This window comes from Cebus imitator, unplaced genomic scaffold (assembly GCF_001604975.1).
Source record: "Cebus imitator isolate Cc_AM_T3 unplaced genomic scaffold, Cebus_imitator-1.0 Scaffold268, whole genome shotgun sequence".
Classification (NCBI taxonomy): domain Eukaryota; kingdom Metazoa; phylum Chordata; class Mammalia; order Primates; family Cebidae; genus Cebus; species Cebus imitator.
In genome coordinates this window covers 2,686,928-2,697,478 of record NW_016107583.1, presented here as the reverse complement: position 1 = coordinate 2,697,478, position 10,551 = coordinate 2,686,928, and the positions used below count along the sequence as shown (strand labels likewise).

The window sequence follows — 10,551 nt, the reverse complement described above, 5'->3', positions numbered from 1 at the left end:
TTTTTTTTTCTTTTTCAAGACAGAGTCTCTCTCTATTGCCCGGGTTGGAGTGCAGTGGCTCAATCTTGACTCACTGCAACCTCCACCTCCTGGGTTCAAGCAGTTCACTTGCCTCAGCGTACCGAGTAGCTGGGATTACAGGCATGTGCCACCATGCCCAGCTAATTTTTGTATTTTTAGTAGAGATGGGGTTTCACCATGTTGGCTGATCTTGAACTCCTGACCTCAACTGACCCACCCGCTTCTGCCTCCCAAAGTGCTAGGATTACAGGCGAAAGCTACCGTGCCTGGCCTTATGATCACATTTTATAAAAATCGCATTGCTGTAGTTTCAGTTCTCACTAAATCATTCTTGCCAAATATATTTTTCATATATCCATCTCTAATAATAGTATTTTCCCAATTAGATTTATCCAGTGACTCTGCATTGCATGTAAGAGAAACTATAAACTCTTTTGCATGATGTGTCAGGTCATTCATATTTTAGCTCCTTTCTGTCTAGCTTCATCTCTAACAAGGCATGCTCGCTATATATTCATGCTTTGGCATGTACTGTTCTATTTGTTGGGAATGCGCTTCTTGTGATTTGTCTTAGAGACAAACTCCTGTCAAGTCTCATTGCCATAAAGCTTCTCTGTGCAACTGACTTAGGTTTCCTCTGTGATGCTCCCAGTGTGCTGTAATAGTAGTTTTTATAATGTATTATAATTATTTTAAGATTTTGATTTCTTCGTATGTTGTTAGCTCCTTTAGAGCTGAGACCTCATCCTTTTATCTTTATATTCCCAGATTTTAGTATGGAATCTGGAACAAAATGGATAATAAGTATTTATCGAACAAGCCCAAAATTAGTTACTTTACAAATTTTAATTTAACCAAAGTATTTTACATTATAATATCAGACGAAATTAAGGGAATAAAATATGCTTATGGTGACTCTATATCCCATTTTCTGCAGCAGTTCTAAATTTGAATAGTCTACTTCATTGGCCTTTAAATGTAATTAATAAAACATACCATAATATTTTGTTTAGAAGTACAATATACACATTGAACCTATACCTTAAATTTAAAATTGTATACAATTTATTTTTATAATTCAATTTCATGTATTTGTTAAAAGAAAAACTTGAGATATAAATTTAACAGTGTTTAATTGAGCAAAGGACAATTCACAAATCAGGCAGCCCCCATAACCAGCGTAAGTTCAGAGCAAGGCCAGGGCTGCCTCATAGTCAGATGATATTTCTGGACCAAAAAAAAAAACCAAAAATGTTGGACAGAAAATGGAAGTGAGGTACAGAAACAGCTGGGTTGGTTACAGCTCAGTGTTTGCCTTATTTGAACACAATTTGAGCAGTTGGCTGCCTGTGATTGGTAGAAACTTTGTGATTGGTACAAGAGTAGGTTTCAGCCTAGTGACAGATGCATTTAGGTTACATTTCACTATGTATGGAGAAACTTTTAGGCCAAACTTAAAATATACAAGGAGTCAGCTTTAGCCTAAATTTAACATATTTTATGTCTTTTTTCTTATACAGGTCCCTATGAAAGCAATGATAGTGAAAAGCTGAAATTCAGGATAGAGAAATACCTGAATTATTTTTTAGCTCTGCTATTTTGCTGTGCATTATGGTACTAATTATTGCATATCTATATGAATACTAATGAATGCAAATTTTTGAAAATTTATAAATCCTTAGATATAAGGCTCTGCATAATATGATTAAGGTTGTTAACAAGAACTGCGTTCCCAAAAATATTCTGACATTAGTTGCTGGGATAGTAGCTTTCAATCTTTTTGGACTTTTCTGTTCTGATGTGCTTTTTTAAATTTGAGGACCCCAGTGTACTCCTTGCCGTCCTTCTAAAGGCAGATTATTTGTATGAATAGGTTAAAAATAATTTTGTATTCTTTAATACGCTCAATTGGAGATAACATAGCATATCACAAGGCCATGGGTGATAATCATACATAAAAAATGCATTTATCAGTCAGACCCTTTACTTTTTGAGAATTCCCAATTTGAGTCTGGAGCTGCTTCTAAGATGTTTTTGTCAGTGACTAGAAAGGGGATAAATATTGGCAAAGTAAAAGGAATGAATGTTTAGAGCTGAAAAGATGGAGTGTAGATCTTGGTTCCATGACCTACTATTTATGTTTCTTTGGATGTAACAATTTCTTTGAGTTTCAGTTTACTCATCTCTAAAATGATATAATACCTACCTAAAATGGTTATGAAAATAAACAGTAGCTTTTATGACAGTAGTACCTAGCAAGGAATAAGGTTTTCATAAATTGCAGCTCTTATCGATATCAATAAAACCCTAGGAATAGGTAAAAGATTTTCCTGTTACACCAAATATTGAGTTATTTGTCTTATTGAGTAGTTGTTACACTGTCTCTGCTTTCCCAAGCAGGTTGCTCTTTGAGACTCTAAAAACAAAGTGGTTTGAAGATGGCAGAAATCAACAAGCAGAGTCGTTGATTATTGTCACCTTGTCTGGGAGAGTGCATTCCTTCACTTCTGTTCCTGATATGCCAATTAGAGAATATCAGTCTGTTTACTTCACCGTTCATCTTGTTAGACGTAATATCATTACCACTACTTCCTGTCTACATAGATTCCTGGTAATGGTTAAGGAGTTCCTTTGGCCAGAATCCTTTGGTCCAGTCTCCTCTTTTTTTCCCTGTTACAGACTTCTGCCTCTTTTAGACTGTAGAAACAGTGAGACTCTCCCAAGAATGTGCTGACATCACTGGTTTTTTGAAATGGCTAAATAGTGCAACCTCACACATGGAATTGGAAGCAGAATTTTATTACTCAGTTTCATTAGCTTGGTTCACTGAAAAAAGGACTTTCAGCTAATGAAACTGAGTAATAAAATTCTGCTATTTTGTACCTCCTCCATAATCTTTAAATATCACTGTCATTTTGCTTTCAACAAAAGAACCTCCTTTCTGCATTTTAGAACAAAGGGGAACTTTCTCAACCTCCAGCTACTGAGTCTACAAACCTACTTGCTAGTGTACCCATTAGTTTCCTGGTCTTTAATTTGCTGGTCAAATGTGTCATATTCCTGCCTCCAGTTATTTCTCTGCTTGCACTTCCCAGCCAGACTTTCTGAAACACTTAAGAAAAGTTCTCTTTTTATATTCACTACCCAAATTGGTTCCATTTACTTCTCTAGAACTGCTCTCACACTCTTGATTGCCACGTAGCCATCTACATCTGTTCCCACCATACTCGCTTGACATTGGAGACACATGATAACTGCTTCCTTCAAAAACGTCCTTATTCTGTCTACCACACACTCCTGCTGCTCTTTCTGCCTCTGTGACCACTCCTTTTAGGTTCTTCTTCTTCTGCCTGTACCTTGAATGGTGATATTGATGTTTTCTCCTAAGCCTTTTGCACAGTTTCCTCAGGATATAGGCAGTGCTAAGTAAATTTGTTGAATTCTACCTGTACTGATGATTTTTTTCAAGGAATTTGACTGTAATTGAACCTTGTTTAACTGAAGAAATTCCAGTATATCATATCTGATTATGTACTTCGCAGCCAAACCTTGGTCTAGTCTCTGTGGACCATGATTCTCTTAAACTCTACCCTATGTTGACGTAAAAGGAAAAAGCTGAGGCAGAATTAATGTAGACAGTTTATTTGGACCAGCGCTGAGGACAGCTGCCTCAGACACTTCCAAATTGCCTTGGGGAGTGCTCCGTTAGGCTTTTATTATAAGCAGGCTTTTAAAAACAAAAAGGGAGACAAGAAGTGGGCTGATAGAGCTGTCTGTTAGGAATTTTCTTCTAGTTTACAGAAATAATGTTGATTAGTAATTAGCTACACATCATTGAGCTATAGGGCATGAGTTATGGTGTCTGGTTTGTGGCATTGTTAAGTCAATGGCTACTTGTGGCAATAGCAGTCAGTTTCAGTAAGGGGGAAATTGCTCTCATTTTAATTTCTCTCTGGGCCTAATAATTTAAAAGGGCTCACATTTTTCAGATGCGAAGTATTTTGTGTGTGTGTGTGTGTGTGTGTGTGTGTGTTTATTTTTTTAAGACAGAGTCTCGCTCTGTTACCCAGGCTAGAGTGCAATGGCACAATCTTGCCTCACTGCAACCTCTGCCTCCCCAGTTCAAACGATTCTCCTGCTTCATCCTCCTGAGTAGCTGGGATCATAGGGGCGTGCCACCATGCCTGGTTAATTTTTAGTAGAGACAGGGTTTCACCATGTTGGCCAGGCCAGTCTCAAACTCCTGACCTCAAGTGATCTTGGCTCAGCCTCCCAAAGTGCTGGGATTACAGGCATGAGTCACCGCACCAGACCTATTTTTTCTCTCTAATCTCCAACATACATATAGTGAAAAAAATCCAATTTCATTATTCAGCTTTTATGTTTATGAGATTAAGTTAACATTTTGTGAATTCACTATATAAAAGGTACAAAGGTAATTTTAAATTACGATTTAATTAAGAATGCTTTTTTCAAAATTTTTATACCTGTTTGACTATCCTATAGCATAGCTGCCCATCCTCAATAAAATAGTAATACCTTACTTGGAGCAGCAATTTGTTTTTAAATATACACAGAAGTCTATATTTGAATGTGAGGATTAGCGGTGGAGAGACAATCAATATTTAATGAAACCGTTTTATACTGGGCACAGGCATATGTATGTGCTTGTCTATGTATGGATTTTTATCTTCCAACAACTCTGAGAAATCTTGTGAAGAGGAGAAAACCAAGATAAGGGGAAGTTAGATTGTACACTGCAACATATATAGCTTCTAAAATTCAGAACCTGAGTTTCTTCTGTCAGATCTCATAGCTCGTGAATCTAAGTGATACTGAAATTTTAAGTTGAGGATGAATGCCCAAATGTAGGAATAAAATGCTGAGTTCCTGAGTTTAATAAATCTAAATTGTGTTAAAAGTTGTCTGTATCATTTCTGTCCTTAGGCCGTTATTTGGCAGAAAAGCAGAGTATCAGGTCACAAGATGGCTCTCATGTCAGTTCTGGGGACTGCTGTTATGAACAATATGGAATCCTTTGAGTACCACTCTGAAGACTCTCAGGTATACAGCAAAGATGTTCTCTGATAATTCCGATTTACTAATGAAGCTGTTCACATATTTCCCTTTGGGGGAATTGCAGTGGCAAAAGGTTAGTCTTTTAACATTTTAATCAAATATGTGTGTGAGGTAAAAAGAAAATATGGAACTGCTGTTAAACCTCTTTCCCCTGCTTCCCTTTTTATCTTTTCTGTTTGTTGCTTACATTGATTTTCAAAGAAATTATGTTCAATTTGGAATCTTTTCTGTTTACTTTCTACTATTAAAGAAAAATCGTTGGCTAGGTGCAGTAGGTCACGCCTATAATTGTAGCACTTTGGAAGGCCAAGGCGGGGGAATCACCTGAGGTCAGGACTTCAAGACCAGCCTGGCCAACATGGTGAAACCCTGTCTCTACTAAAAATACAAAACTTAGCCGGGGATGGTGGCACGTGCCTGTAATTCCACCTACTCTGGAGGCTGAAGGAGGAGAATCACTTGAACCCAGGAGGCAGAGGTTGCAGTGAGCCAAGATTGTGCCATTGCACTCTAGCCTGGGTGACAGAGTGAGATTCTATCTCAAAAAAAAAAAAGGGGGGGGGAAAAGAACCGTTTCTCCCTCTTTCCCATTCCAAATATGTACTTAAACTTTTTCTTTTGTTTTTGAGATGGAGTCTTACCCTGTCACCCTGGCTGGAGTGCAATGGTGTGATCTTGGCCCACTGCAACCTTTGCCTTCCAGGTTCAAACTGTTCTCCTGCTTCAGCCTCCCGAGTAACTGGGATTACAGGCGCCTGCCACCACGCCCAGCTAATTTTTGTATTTTTAGTAGAGGCAGGGTTTCACCACTTTGGCCAGGCTGGTCTTGAACTCCTGACCTCATAATCCATTCCCCGCCTTGGCCTCCCAAAGTACTGGGATTACAGGCATGAGCCACCACGTCCAGCCAACTTTTTCTTGATCTATTAGTTTTAGACAGTGCTTTTTTACTCCCTAATACTAGATGACGTTATTAACTCAAACTTTTCCTCATACTCCTTCCTCTTTCAATCATATCAGCAATAGTTTTGTATTATCAAGCTTAATTATATATATATATATATACATACATATACATATATATATATATATATACACACACACACGTGTATATATATATATTTTGTTTTGTTTTGTTTTGTTTTGTTTTGAGACAGATTCTTACTCTGTCACCCGGACTAGAGTGCAGTGGCAGGATCTCAGCTCACTGCAGCCTTTACCTCCTGGGTTCAGGTGATTCTCCTTTCTCAGCCTCCCTAGTAGTTGGGATTACAAGGGTGTGCCACCCCATCCAGCTAATTTTTATAGTTTTAGTGGAGATGGGGATTTCACCATGTTGCCCAGGCTGGTCTCAATCCCCTGACTTCAGGTGATCTGCCTGCCTCGGCCTCACAAAGTGCTGGGATTATAAGCATGAGTCACCACACCCAGCCTCATGTTTTCTCATGTAGCCATTTTTTAAGTCTTCTATCTTTTGTCTCAGGATTGATTCTAAAAGTTGAAAACTTGTGTGGACTATAAAACAATCTTCATTAAAAGGCCAGTGTTGTAGTAAGATTACATTTTACCTCTAAAGAGCCAGTGTTATATCTCTTATGCCATACAAATTAGAATATTCTTACAGCCCTGATTAAATGGACTCTTCTGTTCTTGTACTCCCATCATTGCTCAGAGTTTATTTTTTCTTTGCTTTAAAAATGGACTATCTTACATAGTTTTTCACTTTTTCTGGGGTTTTCAAAAGTTTGTGTCTTTTTTTTAATGAAAAAGTTTTTTTCATCATGTTAGCAATAAAATCCAACTGTTTTAGTCATCCCAGCTGCAGTTGGTGATCCATTTCATTATATCTTTTTGAAGTCATTGTTCTTAGACCCCACTTATTTCTTATTTGGATCATATCTTAGGCCTTCTACATAACTCTTATCTTCAGATTTCTTTTTATAGGAACAATGCTAGATATGAGAATTTTTGCTGTACCTTTATGTGGTTATTATTGCATGATGGAATGAGGGAATTTGGTAAGCAAGCATGTGTTAGTGTTCTACTTCCACGGGCTGCCAGAATGATAAACTTTTGAGTGTCTCTCTGGTGAGAGTGATCATCTAACTAAATCCCTCTTCTGTTATTGCAGTATATGTCTAGGGTGTTGTGTTTATGTTGCCACCAGCTACCCATCATGAATCCATGCTTTCTGGGCTTGTATGGTTGAAGGAGACTGATCCTAAATCACAGTTTCTTTGAGCCCTTTCTCCATCCCCAACCAAAAGCAATCTTAAGTTGTTTTCCAACTGCTAGTTAGTGGTTGTCCTCACTCACCTCACTTCTATCCCCATTATATACCTTTAAATTGTGCAACTTGGACACCAAGGCCCCTTGACTAGTCTGGGATGACAGTGCCATTGGCCACTGGGAAACTTGGATGTAGAGAATCTTTATTATCTCTTCCCATAATATGAGGTTACCTTTTTTTTTTTTAATCTACATGGACCCCACATGCAAAGAACTAATTATTGGTGGTGATCTCAACAGGGCCACTGCTCTGGTGGCTTTTGTGAGGCGTTTCCCATCATGACTTTGTGTGCTTGATGGAGCTCCTGAAGTTATCCTTTTTGAAATCTGTCTTCCCTTTAATTATTTCCATCTCTGCATTACTTTATGCTAAGTTCTGAATACATTCCTCATCATTGCCTGCTTTTAATTCCCAAAACTATATAGTTTGTTTGCAGGATTTAAAGTTGATTTGTTTCCGTATTCTTCTCTTCTAAACTTGATGTACAGCTACCAATTTCAATTTCTTTATCTTTGCTTAATTGGATGCTACTTTTCTTTTTTAAAAAGCATGTTACATATACTAATAATTTCAAAGTCCTTTTCATATTGCTCTATCATTTCTACTTTCTTGAGGCAAAATTGTCTAATTCTCTGATATTTTATATGCTTTAAAAATTTAATTTCAAAATCATCTTGAATTCAGGTTTATTGTTTTTGTTGCTTTGTTTTTGCTTTCCCAAACTTCCCCTTCCTTCTCATAGTTTGGCAGATAGTTCACTCACTGGCCCTAATCCAACACCAGGTATAATATTAGTAATTCATGCCTTGTCTTGCCAAGATTTTACAGGCCCCATTTCTTAGCCAGTTTGGCTTAGCCTTGTTCTTGATTTGGAGTTGTCCCTGTTCTTTCTTGTGACTCTGGCAAGCAGCTCCAGACAGTGGCCACAGTATTTTTAAACTTTTTTTTGGGGGGGAAGAGAAGAGGTGCTATATGAGTCCCCTTTTTTAAATGGAAAAACTGGTTTCAATGCCCTGTTGTAAATGGGGTGTTTTCTGTCCTTATTTCTGTACCAGAATTTAATTTCCAGCTGATACATCTTGTTTCTGATCCTAGACCACACAGAACATTTGACTTTAGCCGTCACTCCCTGTTAAATATTTTGCAGTCATAACATCTTTAATTACTTTTTTGTGGGTGGCCTTTTGAAAATTTGTATTTTATCTATCATTGTTATATATTTGCAGTTGTGATGGGGGAGAAGGGGATTTTCACATGAACTTGTTTCATTGTCCTGACTAAAAGTAATTAAATTACTACTTTAAAAATATAACTTCATGGTATTGTGGAGGTTTACTGAAAGAGGAGAAGGATTAGTGTTAGGGGACCAGCCAGGATTGCATCAGTATAATCAGGGGTAAGAAGAGGAGATGGGTTTGACAGATTGGGTAGCTGGCAGGGCTCTCATCATAATAAAGGAGTATAGGAGGAGCTAGCAGGGTAGAAGTAGGATGAAATACTTTACCAAGCTTTGAATGTGGTGAGATTGAGAATATTTTTTGTGACAGCCAGTTGAAGATAGTGAGCACTGGGGAGTGAAAGAAATAGAAGCTGTACATCTGTATATCTTAGCATCACTGGTGTATGGGTAATTGTTAAAACTATAGATGTGAATGAAATTACTCAGGAATAGTAACTGGAGAGAAGAAAAAGGGGCCTGGTAATGGAAGTTGGTGATCATCATCATTTATAGGGGGTAAGGAAAAGGAGAGAAACCAGCAAACCAGAACGAAGAAGAAGCAGAAAGACCAAGAGAAAGTTGCAACAGATTCACACAGTGAAACGCTTCCCAGACGAAAAAATTGTTACTGGTGTCAGGGGCTGCAGGGAGTCAAATAAGAGAAAGGCTGAGTAGTGTCCCTCAGAGTTGGTTCTTGAAGTACAAGGGATTAAAGTGAGGAAGCAGGCCACAGTGGAGATCAGTTAGGGAAGAGAGGTATTTGTATTGTGCCTTCAATTTTTGTTTTGCTTTTTAGGTTGAGAAATACGTGGGTACAGAATTTTGTAAAGTCATATCTAATTTTTAATTTTGTTGCACTGATTTGGTGTCTCAAGTTATTTCTCTATGAACTGGCCTGATTTTCACTTTTTACACCATTTTATGAGTTTACTGTTTTACTTTACCATATAACAAAAACATTGTTTGTTCTTAAGATTATCCTAAACCATTTTTAAAGCTCAGTATCTACAATAGTAATTATACAGTGGCCAACCAAGATGGTGTGAAAGGAAATCACTAGCAGTGTTACATATTTCTTCTTCATTTTATTCTTTCTTCTTATCCTCTCAGGGCAGACTTTTTTTAAAGTCACAAACCCAGTAAGTCTTTCAGAGGCTAAACAGGCTCTTTCCCTGATGCCCAACAGATGCTTTAAGAAGGGTCTCATGTTACCTGGTAAATTATACAACCATTTTTAAATGCTGTGAAGTTTTGCAATTAAGTAAGTAGTATCATTTTATAATGGATTATACAGATTAATTTATTTTTTCAAATTGGCAAAATTTGGCATTGTGACAATAATGCACTTAGTGTTCTAAAATTGGTAATGCATCTCCTTAAATACTTAGTTCCAAGGACAGGGATAGCCATAGACATAGGTGGCAGCCTACAGGCTATGTTAATAAGGAGCCTCATGGTTTCTGCTTAACTAAAAATAGTACCCCCACTGACTTACTTGTTTTTCTCAACCTAAGCTAAAACTTTACTGTTAATGTTCCTTGGCAGATTAATAACACATCTAGTTGTTTCTGATAAGAGATTTTAAGCCTGTGTTTTAAATAACTTAACCAAAATCACATAGCTAATGGTAGAACTGGGATTCAAACCTTGTCAATCTGACTCTGCCTTATAGTCTTAACAGGATAGTATATTGTCTTTAGCGTTGTTAGTTAACTAAAGATAAAAGTGGGAGCATGTTCCCTGCTTCCTGTCCCTTCAATATCTTTCTTTTTTCTCTGATATTCTTTTCTACTATCCTTCTTTATTTTCTCCCTCCTCTTTATATACGTTTGTAAAGTAGAGAGACCATGTAAATAATCTAAAATTTTTACAGAAGAGTTTTCTAAACAAAAATGAAGCTAAAGTACAACAGTGCAATCAGCATTTAGCTCTGAAGAAATTA

General features: G+C 37.3%; 1 protein-coding gene across 5 annotated transcripts in view; it reads left to right on the top strand.

Annotated features, from left to right (window-relative positions):
- The window catches only part of PMS1 (PMS1 homolog 1, mismatch repair system component), an 87,497-nt gene that overhangs the window by 52,544 nt on the left and 24,402 nt on the right, over positions 1 to 10,551 (top strand). For all 5 annotated transcript variants that reach the window (XM_017500719.2, XM_037728559.1, XM_037728560.1 and 2 more), the window contains one exon: positions 4,969 to 5,085. In XM_017500719.2, the coding sequence (XP_017356208.1) occupies positions 4,969 to 5,085 (117 nt within the window). The remainder of the gene's footprint in view (positions 1 to 4,968; positions 5,086 to 10,551) is intronic.